At 41.4% G+C, this 16,902-nt stretch overlaps 1 protein-coding gene across 1 annotated transcript in view; it reads right to left on the bottom strand.

The window, feature by feature from the left end:
* EZR (ezrin) overlaps positions 1-16,902 on the bottom strand; it is a 36,060-nt gene that overhangs the window by 5,609 nt on the left and 13,549 nt on the right. Inside the window, exons 2-7 of the mRNA XM_040598312.1 lie at positions 12,152-12,235; positions 8,154-8,249; positions 7,060-7,334; positions 6,119-6,202; positions 5,354-5,500; positions 2,709-2,805 (exon numbers count right to left, since the gene is read on the bottom strand). Coding sequence (XP_040454246.1) covers positions 2,709-2,805; positions 5,354-5,500; positions 6,119-6,202; positions 7,060-7,334; positions 8,154-8,249; positions 12,152-12,235 — 783 coding nt within the window. The remainder of the gene's footprint in view (positions 1-2,708; positions 2,806-5,353; positions 5,501-6,118; positions 6,203-7,059; positions 7,335-8,153; positions 8,250-12,151; positions 12,236-16,902) is intronic.

Consider the following 16,902-nt stretch of genomic DNA (forward strand, 5'->3'; position numbering starts at 1 on the left):
TGTATGGCAGACTATTAAAGTAACTTTGTAGAATTCTCTGATCTATTTAAATCAATATTCAAGGCATCATCTGTGTTTTTTCAGAGAAAGAGAAGAAACACCTTCCAGTATCATTCTTTCCTCTCCGTGGCATTTCCTAGGCCATTAAAAGAGTGTCAAATGAAAGCTTCCCCCCCCCCCCCCCCCTTGAACCACCAAACATAGGGGCTATTTGGAATATTGGGTCGCAGGCAGTAAAGAAAACAAAAGATATTCTAAAATTTCTGGTTCAGCAAAAAGAACCCCAGCTTTCTTACTATAACCAGGCTTTTACAGAAACTACACACCAGACCGGATCTTCTAGAAGTAGATCTGCTAAGAAGGGGATACCGAGGACCAAGTTCATTACCTGCCTGGTGATTTTTCCTGAGTCCACAACCACACGTGTTTACAGTGTAGTCTGAACTTACACAGTGAGCAAACTGCAACTTTGTGCCTTTTTTGCAGACTGTGATATGAGCCGTAGGCAAGCTGCCACCATAAACCAGTACCCATTCCTTACACTCACTCTCCTATGGACCACCTCACTTAGGAAGAGGTGGAAGTGAGAAGGGGCACACAGGCTCTACACTTGCATGGCAGCAGAGATAATTTTTTTAACGGCCTGAGGTCAGAAGCACAAGTTGTGGCCATCTCTGGGGAAACCAGAAGTCACACTAGAAGCAATGAAAAGCTCTCCACGTACTGTTAAGATGAACATGAAAATGCTGAGAAAGCCTCGTTTTCTTCAAGGTGTTTTCCTAATTCCCATACTGACCACAAACAAGGCTGTCAGCGCAGCAAGTCATGTTCCCCCACCAAATCATGCCAGAGCCGTTCTGAGCTGCACAGGTCCGACACTGCTAACTGTACCTGTTCATCCGACCTCCTGCTTCTGACCAGTAATTTTAAAAACATTTTGTGTAAATTGTGATAAACAGGTCCTATCCTGAGGCAAGTTCATTCACATGGAAGTATATACCCAAGGCATGGACTGTGGTTGCATTTCTCATTTAAGGCCATAACATTCACATGAAAACACAAAAGAATCCCCTTTTTTTTTTTCTAATCCCCAGCTTCCCCCTGGTCTCACACAACTGGGAGCTTCACAGCTCGATATTTTAAAGGTCAAGTGCTGAAGATGTTGGAGTATGTAGGCAGAAAGTTTATTCTGGCCAAGGTGCCACAGGACTCTACCCATTGCATTAGTGTCCATTTAAACACCGACACGTAGAATCCTCCAAATTAAAGGACAACTTGCAATCGCATCTTGGGTGGACTGAATGTTTTGCAGTAGTTATAACACTTGCCTTTTAAAAAGGAGACACAAGCACATGAAAATACCCAGACAACTTCCTGAATGCTCAGAATTAGCACCCAGATAAATTCTTCTTTCAGGCACAGCATGAAAGAGACCACCACCCAGAGGGACAAGGACAACTGACACAGAGACAGGAAACATCACTGAGTTTTTCAATGTTAACACCTTTCTGTGTCAGCCTCTTGCAAGTCTCCCATTTCAAATTCAGTCAGATTTACTGTTGGGAATGGGATGGAAAGCTGTGATCCATAAACAGGAGACTGATATTTCATAATGTGTACAACATATCCAAGAGGCTCTTCTACTATTGAGAAAAGCATGCCTGACAGACCAGCTTTCCGTCTCTGAGGAGTTTTGCTGGCTTTCACTAACATGACAGAAAGAAACTCTTCTCCCCACCAAACCCCAGGCTGTTATCTGCAACACACTGTGCATCAGCACACTGTGCACCAGCATCCTTTAAATTACTGGGAGGACCTTTTCCTGTTAAAGAGATTTATAAGCAATCACCCTTTGCCAAATCCAAACTGCTTATTATTTCTCAGGGCTGTATTTACCCACCAAGGCCAAGTACTGGGGTGGGGGAAGAGAAGACGAGGCCTTTCTCAACTATTCCAATAGTTTCACAAGACTGACAGAATGAGATCCACCTATACCAGTTATTCCACTATGCTCTCAACAGGTCAAAGTAAGTTGCTAGTTCTTCACTAAAATAACTCTGAAAACATGTTTGTAAGTATTGAAAAGCAACATTCACAGGTAGCTACATTTCAGTTCTCCACAGAAATCACATTTCTGCCATTTATCCCAGTATTCAAGAAGTTCCATGAACGCCATGGTCCTTAACTGACTTTTACTCTTTCAGTAGCGTAGAAGTGAGCATTAAGATGCAAAACCATATGTATCTATGTGGTTTTGCAGTAGTATTAGAATGATTTTTGTGGGGAGTTTTTTTTTTTTTTTAATGGACAACAAAAAGTTACCTACCAGCTTCCAGGCACTGAGATAAATGGGGAGAGGACTGGTCTCAGCATAATCTGGCTACACAAAGACTCACAGAACTAGCAAAGAATCTCAGATTTAAGCATAGGGCTACCTAGTTTTCTAGGAAAAAGGGAAGGGGAAGAAAAAAAAAAAAAGACACTGCAGTTGTCAAATCCTTGTCTTTCTGTATGTTAAGATACTGGCACAAACCCTTTACTTATACTGCACAGAAAAGCAGACAACTCTAAATACACCTTAAATACTGAGACTCATTTTGCATCTGATGTCTGCAGCTTTCTCCTGTCCAAAGACTACTTTATTTTGAGATGAAACAGTATTAGTTGTTCATATGCAGTATCCAGGAATATATTCTAGTTATACTTACTGGTGCCTTCTTGTCAATAGGCTTTATAACAAACTTCTTGTCATTGAAAGAGATATTTCTGATTTCGCTCCAGGGGAACCCAATCTTTGGAGTCAGTCTGGAAAGAAGAGAAATAGTTTTAAGACATGATGCAATTAACTTTTTTCCCCCCACATTGCTTCTAACACACAGACTCAGTGGGACACAACACTTCCAACTCCCAACAGAGAGAAGACAGTAGTTGAACCAAAACCCCACAGCTGGAAAAGAAGCCCAGTCACCTCCCTTATAGAGTCTCGTCTCATCCTGGTCAGCCACCCTACTGACCTGTGACTACGCAATAGGGATGGTCTCTACTGAAGCCACACACTCAGCTTACCAAACTGCTGCTTTAAGTTCATTTCTTTTAAATCAGGGCCTGAAATCTGCAACATGCAGACTTTACGCATATGGGCTGTGCTTCCTGGGAGCTCCTCATACATCATGGGAGGCATAAGCCGAAGTAACTCAGCTGCTCCACACACCTTCTAGCACCCACAAAAAGTCTACCCTGCTGTGTTACAGCTAGCCCAGCTACCTCCATCCTGCCTTCCCTTCGAAAGTACTGGGCAGGCACAAACACAACTGACAGAAGCAGATTTCTTGTCTTTTGTTTCCCCTCTCGTTATTATCTAACCCATCCAATACGTGTGTGTCTGGCATACGCTGAAGTGCCAACAATTATTTCTCGCAGATATTTGAAGACATGAGTATATAATGTTCAGCACTGAGAGAAACATCTATCATCACTGAACCACTTGAGCTCTGTAAGAATCCTTTCTATGGAGCTCATTGGTTAAGGAAAAAAGCTGACAATTTTGGAGAAATTTGACTCATCACAGAGATGGAAAGCTACTACATAGCTATTTCATTGGGCCCAAGCACACAAAAAACCCCAAACCTGCCTCATTTAAAATCGGACATCAAGAATAAAATACATCCTCTTCAGAGCTTACCATGCCCTAACCTTTAACTTAACTGCAAGGTTATGCAACACTGTATGTAACATTAAGAACTGTAAAGAAAATTATTTGATTAGACTACAATTAACTAATTACTCCAGTCTCAGTCATATTAAGTGTTTCAACTCCAGACAATACAGTATGGCAGACAACTAAAATAATTCACTTATTAATAAGTTCTATTGCAGATTCACCTCTTTAATGCAGAAAAAAAAAAGCTTGAAAACACCTAGAACTGTGACGCTGACATAAAATGCAGTATAGAGGCTCACACCCCTATAGCACGGTCTCATTTTCCTCAGGCTGAACTTCAACAATGAATCTTTGCTTTTTTACCTTTGCCCCAGTCCCCAAATTTTGCACATACAAACCAGAGGTGAGGTACACATTACTATTTTCTTAGCCCCCATATCTGCTCAAAAGACTTAATTACATAGCAGCAAGAACTACAGTAGAAATAAGCAGTTTATTCCAGCACTGTATTTGTTTTGCAAATGCTCTTGATAGCTCTTTGCAGTCCAGGGCTATATTCTGTCTGCTTCTGCAGCTTGAAAAACCTGTTTGTGTGACCATGGTTACATAGCAAGACTAGTCATTCAAGACTAAAGTATTACATGAGCGAAACTACTTTTCTTTCAAGTGACACTCCTTGCTTTCTGGGTGACAGCACATATTAGCATTGCAGAAGAGACTGCATTTCTCTTTGCCATCTTAACAGAAGCTCCAGAGAGTTCCAATTAATACTTGGGTTGCATTCAAAGCTTTTTGGAGGCAAAGATGTAGGACAGGTGAAATCCCTTCTGTATTACAATGGTAGTCTGTTATAGATTAGTGACATGAAACCAATACTTGGACGGGGGGCAGGGACACAATGACCAAACAACAGAAAAGTCTAGACCAATCCTTTATCTAAAAAAATGTCAGTTTTAACTTCCCTTCAATCCTTCAGTTGTGAAGTATTAGAAGAGACTTAGCAGGCTTAGACACAGCTGTTCTCACCTTCCTTTTGTGTTTATTTATAGATGTAGTCTATCATTTCCCACCTCTTATCCCATTAATAAAGGTTCTGCCTTTACCAAAAGGGCTTATTAAAACTATGCATACCTCAGTGAGACCTCATTTCATTCCTTGCTCCCAGTAACTATCTAGGTTAACGCTTCCCTGGATTCTGAGTGTTACCCAGCTTTGGGTTTGTGACTATTTGTCTTTTTTCAAACCCAGGTAGTTGTATACATATCTGCCATTAACTTTAGTATAAGAACAGCCTTAGATGTCCAAACACTCTGCAGCTATGTTAGCCTCTTGAGGTTCTCGTATTGTACCCACTGCTGGCATAACTGGCACCTCAGTCAAGGAAAAGCTTGGTAAACTCCTTAGTTCAGGGTTCAGCTCTACAACTGTGCGCTGTTTACCAGGTGGCATTGTACAACTGACATCTCTTTTTATATGTAGGAAGCATTAGCATGTAAGGCTACAAAGGTCAGGAAAGTCAAGAAAGCATAAATGATGTGAAAGCTCATTTCCTAGCACAGTTTCACCTACTGATCCAGAACAGAAACAGGAGCAAGCTCTAAACTTTGCCCTGATACTGTAAATGAGAAATGCCCCTTGGTTCCCACAGCAGCCCTCGCTCTGTGAGATCAGAGGTGAAAACAAAGGCCTTACTTATCATCCTTTTCATAGATGTTGAGTCCCAAGGCATCAACCCCCAGCCAAAGGTCAGTTCCTTTCTTATTCTTGATTTCAAAATAGTTGATTCCGTACATCTCCAGGTCTTGAGCAATCTTCAGGTATTCCAGCATGGCATTCTCTCTGGTTGAGACAGGAAGCAAAGCAGATGTCAGCCCCCCATTTATCTGACTATTTCAGAAAGCACAAAACCCTTGGAAGAAACACATAACTCCTCCTAAACTCACACATCAAACAGGAGTTAAAAACTGAATGGGATTCACTTTAGAAGTTATGATATTACACCTATGAAAACACACACACACAGAGCACTCCCATTTACCAAACCTTAGTATTTCTGGACAGAAAATTAGCCACATTCATCTCTTTCAGCATTCATCCTCGTCTCAAGATACAATAGGAAAGGTACAGGATCTCAACCTTCTGCACCTGCCAGTGCAAATGCTTCAAGGTTAGACATACACCTTCACTTTTTTCCCCACTCAAAGTCATCACTGATACACTGTACATGGGTCCAGGATCTTCAGAAAGCCATCCCAGACACTCTCTTCAGCACCACTGCAAATATCCTACCAATTTTTACTATGTGATTCAATGCTGGACCAGAAAATATACACCAAGAGTTCCCTACACAGGCAACTCTTGGGAGTCTTATTTCAAAATCATGTTGTGGAACTGCAAGCTTAAGGTAACGAACCAGCAACGAAATGACCAGCCTAAGGAGCAATACAAAACACTTACTTGAGCATGCCACTGTGTTCAGCATGCCACACCTGGATCCGTTCTTCCCACTGCTCTCTGGAGAGTTTATGCTGGTCCATCACCCTATACAAAGAAAGGCAAATTAGCAAAATTGGCTTTATGTTCTGCCATATCCATTGATGCCGAGTTTTGCTATAGTCTTACTGAAATATTAGTCCCACCCGTGAAGTCTTACTGAAATTAAAAGGAAGATCCTACTCAGCCCAAAGTCTGTGAATCAGAGCATTACAGAATGAACAAAAACCTTCTGCAAAGCCATTGTGGTCACCGACCAGAGACATGAGAGGCATAAGTAGAACACTTTAAAAAAAACAAACAAAACAAAAAAAACCCCACACCCACAAAAAAATCACATATACTCTGTAGACACCAGCAGGTTAAAGCAAAGCAAAAGCTGGTGTCATTCCTGGAATTAGACACTGCTGCAGAGTGTCATCAGGACGCATAAACAGAAGCCATTTCTCTGATAACAGAAACTTACCCTGTACGGGGGACTACGTAACCTCAAGACATGCTTTCCAGATACAAGCTTTTTAGGACTACAAAGACACACAACCCAGCCTTCTCTAGGGATGACATATCTAGACTGAATGCTGCTCTTTAAGAACAGAGGAGACATTCATACTGCCAGTTACCAGCATGGCAGCAATGTTCAGGAAAGAAAAGCTGAATTCAAAAGTATACTTCCTCTCCCTAACCAACCCAAGGAGAGAGTATAAAAACATACTCTAATATGACAGAAAGAAAGAAACAAAGGAAAAAACTCAAATGCATGCAGTTCAATTGAAAAAACCAAACATGCTTTTAATGAAGCTCTTTATATTTAACTAGGATGCAAATTCTTGACTTTAAAAAGAAAGCCAAACAACAAAAAAACCACCCTAAATAAAATGGGAGACTGTATCGACCAACTCCTTCACCTTTGGGGGATCAGACGCTCTGAATTGAGGTATCCAGGCTTGTGCACATCTTTGCTGTAATCTCCAAATTTGGCCTGCACAGCATAGGAGCCAAGAAGTACTGCTGTTTCAGGAGGACAGTAGATCTCATCGCTGAGGATCCCTTCCTTCACCTGCAGGAAGAAGAGCTTCTGTGTGATGTCCTGGATCAGCTCTTCAGGTACATCCTCCGGGAAGAACTTGGCACGGAATTTGAACTGGAGGGGATTCTCCTTTCTGATTTCTTGAGCGGAAACCTGAGGACAGAGGTGACAGCACAACTAAGCAGGGTTGCAAACAACAGAATACACTGCTTTTACTCAGAAAAAAGGATTAGGGGCATTTGCCTTCAGAGGCGAGTGACTGGCAACTCATTACTGGAATGCCTTAATTCTGGCTGCTTACTGGTATGAGAACACAGGGGAAATGCGTTACGTTTTCCAAAGCAGCCAGTGAAATTTTTTTTTGCACAGCAAACCTTGGTCACTGGAGAATGATTTTCCATGCTGTACGAAATGGCAAACCCATCCAAGTATTGTATTCGTTTGAGAGAACAGCCCCCTGTCGCTAAACAGGTAAGTCACCGGCTGCCCCATCAAGAAAAACAGTTCATAGCCTTGCAAGAAATGCAAGTCCACAAAAAAGAGCACATCAGAGGCATCAGTGCTCTGTTACAACTGCCCAGCTTTGAACTGACCTATCTTTCTGATTAGTGCAACAACTGATCCTGCACAAGCAGAGACTAAAACCCTCACTAACCATGATGTTCTTCCAGTCACAGCAAGAATAGCTGCTTCTACTCAACAAAGTACAAGATCAAGCTGCTGTTGTACATCTGATAAATGCTATAAAGCTTTCTACAATTCACACGGAGAGAAAGGGCAAACTTCCACCATACGACACCTCATGCAAACAGTTCCCATGAAGGTCAAGCTCTCTCTAAAAATAATCCTGGAGTTATGAGAATTAAGGAACAGTCAACAACAGGCACAAAGTTTACAAAGCTACAGCAAATAATACATCAGAAATCATCTAAGCTTTAACCTTTGTTCAGCAATTAGCCCAAAGTCTGTTACCTTTTTATCAAGCTTGAGCCAAGTCTGGAATCCTTTGTTGTCCACATACTGAAGACCAAAGTACCACACTTCTCGCAGACCTATGGTTTTAACCACCTGAAACAGAAAGGTCAAATAAAGAAGTTATTGCAGGTAACTGTTCACTTGAAGTCACAGTATCCTCTCAAGTCCCACATCACCTGCGGGTGCAGGAAACAGCCTAAACCTCTCATCTGGCATCTCTTAATTTCATCTCGTTGACAAAGACATATAGCTGCCATAGTAGATGACAGCAATGGCATAGGCTAAGCTACTTGTCCCTCCCAGTTCCTAGAAGACAATTCTGGGGAAACCAGTAGACACAAACAGGGCAAGCAACAGACCACCAACTGCAGATTTGAGACAGACAATGATTTTAGGATACTTAATTAGTTTTTGCTGTAGTTTCCCGCAATTTTTCTTGCTGGTGAGCTAGAGGCCAGCAGTCTGTAGCTGGAAGCAAAAGCTTTCTGGGGCTGGTAAGGGAGATAGGGAAAAATGCACCACTCTGATTAGCACTCTGAGAAGTACTGTTTGTGTGATGTTGACTAACAGGCAATCTGTAAGGTTTAGTGATATAAGCAGACCACAAAAATTGCATAGTAGTATGAAAAATGTCACTAAGCAAATATAACTTTTAAAGATAAAGAGATCAGTGCCTACTAGTTGAGGAAGTGGGATAGCTTCATAGCTAGACATTGTGGGGTGTATTCACTAGGCTACAGTTTATATGCTCTACTTCAGCAGGGCCGTAAGTAACTAGTTACAACTAGAGTTTATGTTAAAAAACAACCCACAGCCCAACAAACAAAAAAACCCCAAACTCCACAACTTTTTTTTAAAAGGAGATGGGGTCTGAAAGTACTTCAGCCTTTACTTGACTACAATTCCTTTTCCCTCCTCCCCCAAAGTGGCTTGTTTCACCACAGAACAGACAAGTTTTCCAACAGCTAGATGTATTTTTAGAAGGGTCTGAACCAGGCTTTACTCAATCTAGCAGGGGTATGCTGAGCATAGTGCTTCCTGTTGCACAAAAAAAGTGTTGCAACTTTGTTAAAATAGAGTTGCATAAATCAAGCAGTTATCTGGTCATTATCTCTGAATGCCTCTTACAACAGAAAAAGTACTTTTTCTGTAAATCAAGTCAGAAAGCTTGCAAAAGTTCTGACCCCTCAAGTTCTTCCCAAAACCTAAAGGCAAGGAAGGAGAAAGTACTAAGCTAAACTTCATAATTTGACTATTTGAGTTCCAATACAAAGATCAAAGACATTGATGTTTTATTCTGAATTCTGGGAAATGGGTTGTAGACTTCCTCCATAGCAAAACACAGAACAACTAAGAACCAAGGCACTAAATTCAAGATGGGAGATGCCTCCCCCACCCGCAAATGCACGAAGCAGCTAATCTTAAATCTGCCTGTTCCACCCAGAATGCATTCGCTCCCAGAAACTGCCAGCTCGCCTCCGTCTGAATTTCTTCTCCTTGTGGTCAGGATGGCACACGACTGCCTGGGAGGTACTCCAGCCAGCTGCAGAGCTGCTGCGTTGGTTCCCGGGACACTTCGGACCATTGTGGGGTAAACTCTGCACAGGTCGGGCCTGAGCGGAGCTGAACTCTATAGTCACAGGTTTCCACTATTTTTCCCTTTCTATAAAAAAAGTGAGCTATAATCCACCTTATGTGCAGGACACACGCTAGCAAAGCCTAAAGCACAAGGGCACTGCCAGAGTAGTTTTGCTAGCTGACAGCCAGGTTGTCTTGTGGTTTTTAAAAATAGCCTGCTTCTTCAAATGCCCTTCCCCCTCTACAGTGCTTCTACAGTTCAAGTTGGGCCACTCCCCATACCTGCAAAAACCTGTTGCCTTCATATGCTTTATCTGAGTGTAAACTCCATCCAAGATAAGGGCCTAGCAAAAGGCTTGCACAGCAGAAGCAAAGAGAGGATGTCAGAACAGCTGCAGCTGAACATACAGTCTTTACCTTCCCTGTTTTTGTGCTGCACACTTCCACCTTAGTCTTCTCTTGATATGCAGAAATGCACTCCAACAAGGAATGGACTACAGATAAGAATTTCCAGTCACAGGTTTTAAACCTGAGCCATAGGATGTAAGGAGCAAATCTTCATGAGGTGATAATTTATTCCAACTGTGCAATAAGTGCTGCAACAAAAGTCTTCAGAAATCTAGAACTACCTAGACAGCAAGCTAGAATTATCTTGGACCTGAAGCATCCTGCCATTTTCCATGTTCTCGGGATTTTGTGCTTCTCTGCTGGAGGTCAAGAAAGTAGTTTCTTCTGCCAGACAGATGACCCTAACTCTTAACACATATAAATGTTAGGGAATACATGGAGGACAAAAAAGTCCTCATTGAATCCTTGCCATAAGGAACATAGGAAAGGACATACTCGTACTGTCTGGTCTAAAGGCACTGCTTTTAAAAAACTGGGATGTGGATTTTTGTACTCTCAGACACAAAACCAGAGTTCTCTCTTTTGGGTTAACATGGAAGGGGCTGAGGAAAAAGTCATCCCAATGCAAGGGTAATCAGCAGTGAATGAAAGGTCAAACACCAAATGGTGGTTCCATAAAAATGCAGGTTTTGTATGCACTTCACCAAAGTTCCACTCAACGAGTACTCAATGTTTATCCCACATCAGTAATAACCAAAAGGAATCCAATTTAATACTCAACACAATTTGTAGTACTCTATTTTGTACTGTGAAGTTCTGCAGCGATTATAATTTGATTTCCTCCTTTCATTCCCTCCAAGAACTCACTAATAATTTTTTTCTTTGTTTGTTGGCATTTGGGTTTTTTGGTTTTTTTTTTTTTTTTTTGGGGGGGGGGGGGGGGTTGGTTTGTTTGGGGTTTTTTGGAAAAGTACTTCTCACTGCACAGCTGCCATAAGGCCTAGCAAGTTCTAGCTAACTCACTGAAACAAGAGATTGTGCCAACAAAAACTTCGAAGGAATGGACATTGCTTAGCCAATTCTGCCTACCTGAGCTAAATGACCCTTTGCTATCAAGGCCAGCAGTGGACAAGGGGAGAAGTGCAAAAGGATTGCTGTAACACTTCATGAACAGCTTAGTACTTGTAACTGAAGTCAGTTCTTAGTCAGTTCTTAGTTGTTTTTCTTTTCTTTTTTTAATTCCAGAACAGTATTTTTTTCTGCTCAAATCTAGGCCTTGCTTCACTTTTGTAAGAGCAAGCTACTTAAGAAAACAATAAAAAAGCTTTACAAAGTGCTCTCTGTTTATTTTAGTTGTCTTTATCTGACCTTTGTAGGTCCATCTCCAAACAGACCTGTGCATTGTTAATGCAGTAGCAGAAAGAGTAACAGCAAGGGACAAAAGCGTTGGCTACTCATGCCCGTCACTTCCCTGGGAACCCCCAGAGGAAGGCTGTACAAGTCTCTGCTCCACCCTGCTGCACAGGGACTTCTCACAAGGTACACTGCTGTAGCTGCTGCACGGAGATCACAAACTCCTCTGGTTTCCCAGTAGTCTGGCAAATTCGAACACCTGTGGCAAATGGCTACCTCCAACCCAGCTTCTGAATGCACGTGGCTATGCCTACACTTTTGTCAGTCACCTCAAGACCTCATTCTGAAGGGTTTTATGCACAGGGACAACATTGCAACTTTGGAATTTAAGAAAGAAATAAGAGCTAAGCTGCATTTCAAAGCACGAAGTGTATTTTTACATGCTACCTATGCCGTCTAAAAATTGTGGATCCCTTATATCACCCAACATTGCTAGGAAGGCAGGTTTCACAGGAAAATAACATACCTGCAAGAATTTTTGCTTTTTTCTTTTACTGTGATGGAATTTAGAGATCTTAGTTCAGACTAGAGCCCTTTGATTGGAAGGTGGAGAGAAAAGAGAGAGGTAGGTTTGGAATCTAGTCTTAAGAAAACATTATAGTGTGAGATGTACCCCAAGCTTGAACAACAAGAGCCCATACCAATCCTTCACTGACCTGATCAAACAGCTGTTTGCCTGTAGTGTTTGGCTGGATGGCAAACTCCAGTTCTGCATCCATAGTAACAACTCGGACATTGATCTAAGGAGAAAAACAAAAAGCATTGTTTAAGATGTATTGAAAGGTGTTTCTCAGTGTTAACACAGCACTTTGTGTACAATACAGTCTTCACGCTTTGATGCACTACCGTAACCTCTGTAATATACACACTTAAGCCCCAATTAGATTTGTATTATCACACCAGCAAACTTAATTGGGGCACTGAATTTGCTGTCTTATCCAGATTGTCCTGCAGGTTTTCCCACTCAACACAGGACTGGACTGAGCTTCTAGTTACACGAGTTACAAGTTGACCATTTTAGAATTGACCATTTCCAGGCCTAAACTCCCCTAGAATAAGGGTTCCTGTGAGTGCACAGCATGCTTGCCTGCAGGCCATTCCTTGGATTACGAGAGGCCCTAATGACTAAATTAAATTTAAGACTTATAAATTAACTTCCATTTATATTAGAGCTGGAATTAATCTGAGGTTTTAAAGGCAAAAGGCTGCAGATTATTCTTACGAAGCATTAACCCGATAAACATTCATTCTTTCCCTCAAAAATCTACTCAACACATAAAAACAGCAGTTAAGGGTACTGAATGATACTACAGGGCAAGAGTTCACTAAGCTATTGCTGTTAGTGAAGAAACAACATAACCAGATTTGCTGCAATGGCAGTAGATTGCAAGGCAGAGGTTACTATTGTATACAGAAGGCAAGAGTGTTTAATGACAAGAAAAAGTCTATTAGCAGTTAATCAGGAGACAAAATGAGCAACTAAGCTTGCAGGGAATAGCATAAGGACCAGCAAAATGGCAAATCAGGAAGGATTATCTCCAACTGTTCCAACTACAGGAGACTATTGCTTGCAGTATTATACTAAGTCTCAAAAAAAACCCCAACCACCAAAAAACAAATTTAAAACAAACAAAAAACCAAAACCGGGATGATTGTGTAGTATAGTTCTACTAACAAATTTGTAGCTTGGTATTTTAAAGGAAAAAGAGAAAAAGGTGGACATGTAAGCACAAAGCTAGACAGCGGGTAAGCTACAGGCACATAAGATTCCACGACAATTTCCCAACATTTTTCACATTACAGAAAGCCAGAGCTAACAGATCAGGAGAGCCTGTTACAGCTGCAGCACTGGTGCCCAGTGCAGAGGCACACACTTTAAGAAATGAGAGGAAGGGGCAGAAGAGGAATAGAATCACTCACTACAAAGCCTTGACACTGCAGTAGTTTCCAGATACTTAATTATGTATATTTAAACTCTAGGAGAAATGTCAGGTAAATCAATGTTACAGTTAACACAAAACTGAATAGAACAAGTTGCCTCAGCTAGTTTTAGTCAAACATATTAGAACAGTTTGCATTCCTTTTTTAGCGAGACATGAAAGCATCAAGTGCCTTTTAGCCTTTATAGAGTGGTTTCTTTCTGCTCTCTCCCAGATGCCAGAGTACCCTCCTATAGGAAGATAACTGAAGGCAGTTTCCATGTCATGGAACCCCAGAACTGAACCAGAGAAGATGATGCTTAGATGCCCTGTCACTTACAAGCTGTACTTTTAAAACACAGTCCTTTAAATTAGGAATATTTTTTTTTTTAAATCCTCTAAAAGCAACAAGAAAGAACAAGCACTAAAGGTTTTCCAAGAGCTCCTTTTCCCAACTGTAGCATCTGAGATCCGTAATGGAGCATGGAAGTATGCTTAAGGCTTTCCTCCTGTGCCTTAAGAATCAAAGGTTTCCCAAACACCATTTCCAGCGTAGGAAGGGAGAGGAAGTTCAGATACCAAATTCTCAGGAACAGCAAGGCTGCAATTCAGAGATGTGACCTTAAAAAGCTCCTGTTGCTTAATCCCTCTCTTAACAATAAATCCTTAATCATATTCTAATCCCTTTCTACCCCCTTCAAGAAAACATATGCTCATAATCCACAGTTTTGTATTGTGCAAGTTACTGTACTTCTGGCTGAAACGCTGCAGTGGGTGTAAAACAAGTATCGCTTTACACACTGGAGAACTTGAGTGGATGTGCTTCCCACTCCTTCCCAGAAAACCTGCAGGATGTTGGCTGAGCAGAGAATTCCAGCTGGTGTCAGTACCTCTGTCTTTCGCTCTACCTCCTTAGTGGTTATTTGCTAGTAAAAAGAGGTGAACTCCCTAGTCTAGGGGGATACTCTGTATTATTTCAAACCTAAAAGACCCTTCTGGATACAGTCCCTTCCCCAAAGGATCAGCTACATAGTGAGCTATTTAGTGCTAAAATCATCTACCTGCTATATCTTTTAAGAATTGTTTTAGTATTAAGACTAAAATTTGAAGTAATCTGCTTTCCACTTCAACCATTTAAAGCCATAAGCATGTAGGCACATGACTACTTGGTTATCCAAAAAGCTTTCAAGGACACTTGGGGCATACGGTAAAGGTTAATTTCTGTGTTCTTAAAGGGCTGAACAACCAGCAGGATAAAGAGGAATTCCCTGGTGTGCCCTCAGACAAGCTGCTAGCCGCACGACAAGGGCAGCAAGAAGAGACAGGGCCTCAAGCAATGTCACTTCAATGAGTTGATGACTGCCTGGCAAAACCCTTTGAGTCTCTTTCATGCCATATTAAGTCTTCTTACTTCTCACCTCCAAACCTTAGCCTTGAAATCAAGAATATAATGGTTTTAACAGTGTTTCTAAACAGATGCCCTACAGAGAAGCTGGTAGTGAAACAGGCAAACAGAGCTTAACCCACTTGAAACCCTGGTTTAGACAGTCTGAAGAAGCCTTGACATCTTTTAGACTGAGACACAACCAGTTTGGCATTCAGCTCAGACCACATGAAACTCCCCATGGCACCAAGACGATTAAGTCAAAACTCCCAAGGGTGCTAACAGAGTCAAGGTATTGTTGGGGAGAAAACCAGGGAACAACTCAGACTAATTTGTATCAGCAACAAAAAAAGCAAGACACAGTTAAGACAACTTTCACAAGTGAAGTCCTGCTTACCCTGTGTAGGCAAGGCAGGTCATTTGTAAGATCCCCATCAAACCCTGGCAGTTCCCCAAGACAAAACTGAAGCTATAACCAAAAAGAAACCAGTTTTTAATTGTTTCATAGCACAGGTGCATGGAGGTGGAGAGGAACACATGGCTGTTATACATGAAAAAAGGGTTTTTAAATACACATAGCATGCCAAAAATCCTAGACAGTAAGATGTAACTTCCTTCTCAACAGGCCAGTGCCATAACACTTTATGATTACACTTTTATGTCTGAGACTAACATACTCAAAATGAATGACAAATAGGGCCTTAGAAGGTTTGCTTGTGTGTACGAAAACATTACAGAAGACAAGGACTTTCCTCTTCTCTTGTCTTAGGGTGCATAAAATTGGTAACAGATTTGATCCAGAGGGAAAAAACATGCTGTTGAAAAGACAACGCCATTTGCATTAAAAGGAAAAAAATCTCTATGCATTGTAAGAGACTACAGAAACCAAAGAACTTACTACACTGAGTGACTGAACACTAATTCCATGACATCAGACCGTTCAGGGTAGACTGTAACGTGTTACCTACTTTTCCAACTGGGACAAGAGAGTGGAAGTAAGATGAAAGACTTAACATCTCTTCTAATGTTAAGTCAGTAGATTGATCTATGGAACACTGCAACCTTTCAGAGACCATGCACTATACAGTATCTAACTCGGCAAATTAACATGCCATTTGAAAAACATTCAGAAAACTTTGCCTCTTATGGAGGAAACATGCTGCCAACCAGCTGAGTGGCATCATCTCCTCTGTGCAAGATCCAAGGCATAAACAGGAACCCAAGATGACATTGCCTCTTCAATTCCTTCCTCTCAAACACCCAATTTCCAGGTGTGTTGGACACTATGCATACGTAGGTAGTTTCTCCTAAGGTCTCTCTTGAGCTATACAGCCTGTTGGTCCAGAATCTGTCTCCAGTTGCAGGTAACATGGTATCTCTGAAGTTAACCATCCCCCACCCCTCCCCTCCCCTCCCCTGATATTGCAGCTCCACTGCAAAATATCCTACACTCAAAAGGGAAAGGAAGGCAGAACAGGGAGAAAACCCACAGCCAACACACACAGTAAGCCATCATGGATATTTTGCACCTTGATGCATGAAATCTAATACCTCTTAAGTCCACCTGCATAATAATATAGTTCAGTAGAACCATGAAGTTGTGCAAGTAAATTTTAATACTATACAATTATTTCCAGTGAATATATAAGATAAAGAACAGTAAATACCAACTTTTACCCATACACACAAGACAAACCAGTATTTCATGTGTTGCATATCATTATAATTATGCAGTTCTAAATACCTCAGACAATGCTCAGGAATATTTTCTTCCTCTTTCCAAGCAGGGATAAAGACCAGTCTCTTAAATAGCAGGTTTACAAGTGCAAATGTTAGTGAAGTATCTTCCCAAGTGGTGGCAATTAGCAGTATCATAGCGTAGAAACCTAGATAGGCATGCCTTCTTTCTTCATCACTGGATGTCTGGAAATCTCAGGCAAGTAGCTAGTACACGTACAGCATTTAAGTGCTGTACCTGCACAACACATACCATGAAAACCAGCATGCAGGCCTATTAAGGTTTCTTGCAAATAGGCAAACTGACCGTACAGCACGTGGACATACTTGTGCTGAAGGAATACGGCAATCTTAACAAATAAGAGAA

This window comes from Falco naumanni, chromosome 6, assembly GCF_017639655.2.
Source record: "Falco naumanni isolate bFalNau1 chromosome 6, bFalNau1.pat, whole genome shotgun sequence".
NCBI lineage: Eukaryota > Metazoa > Chordata > Aves > Falconiformes > Falconidae > Falco > Falco naumanni.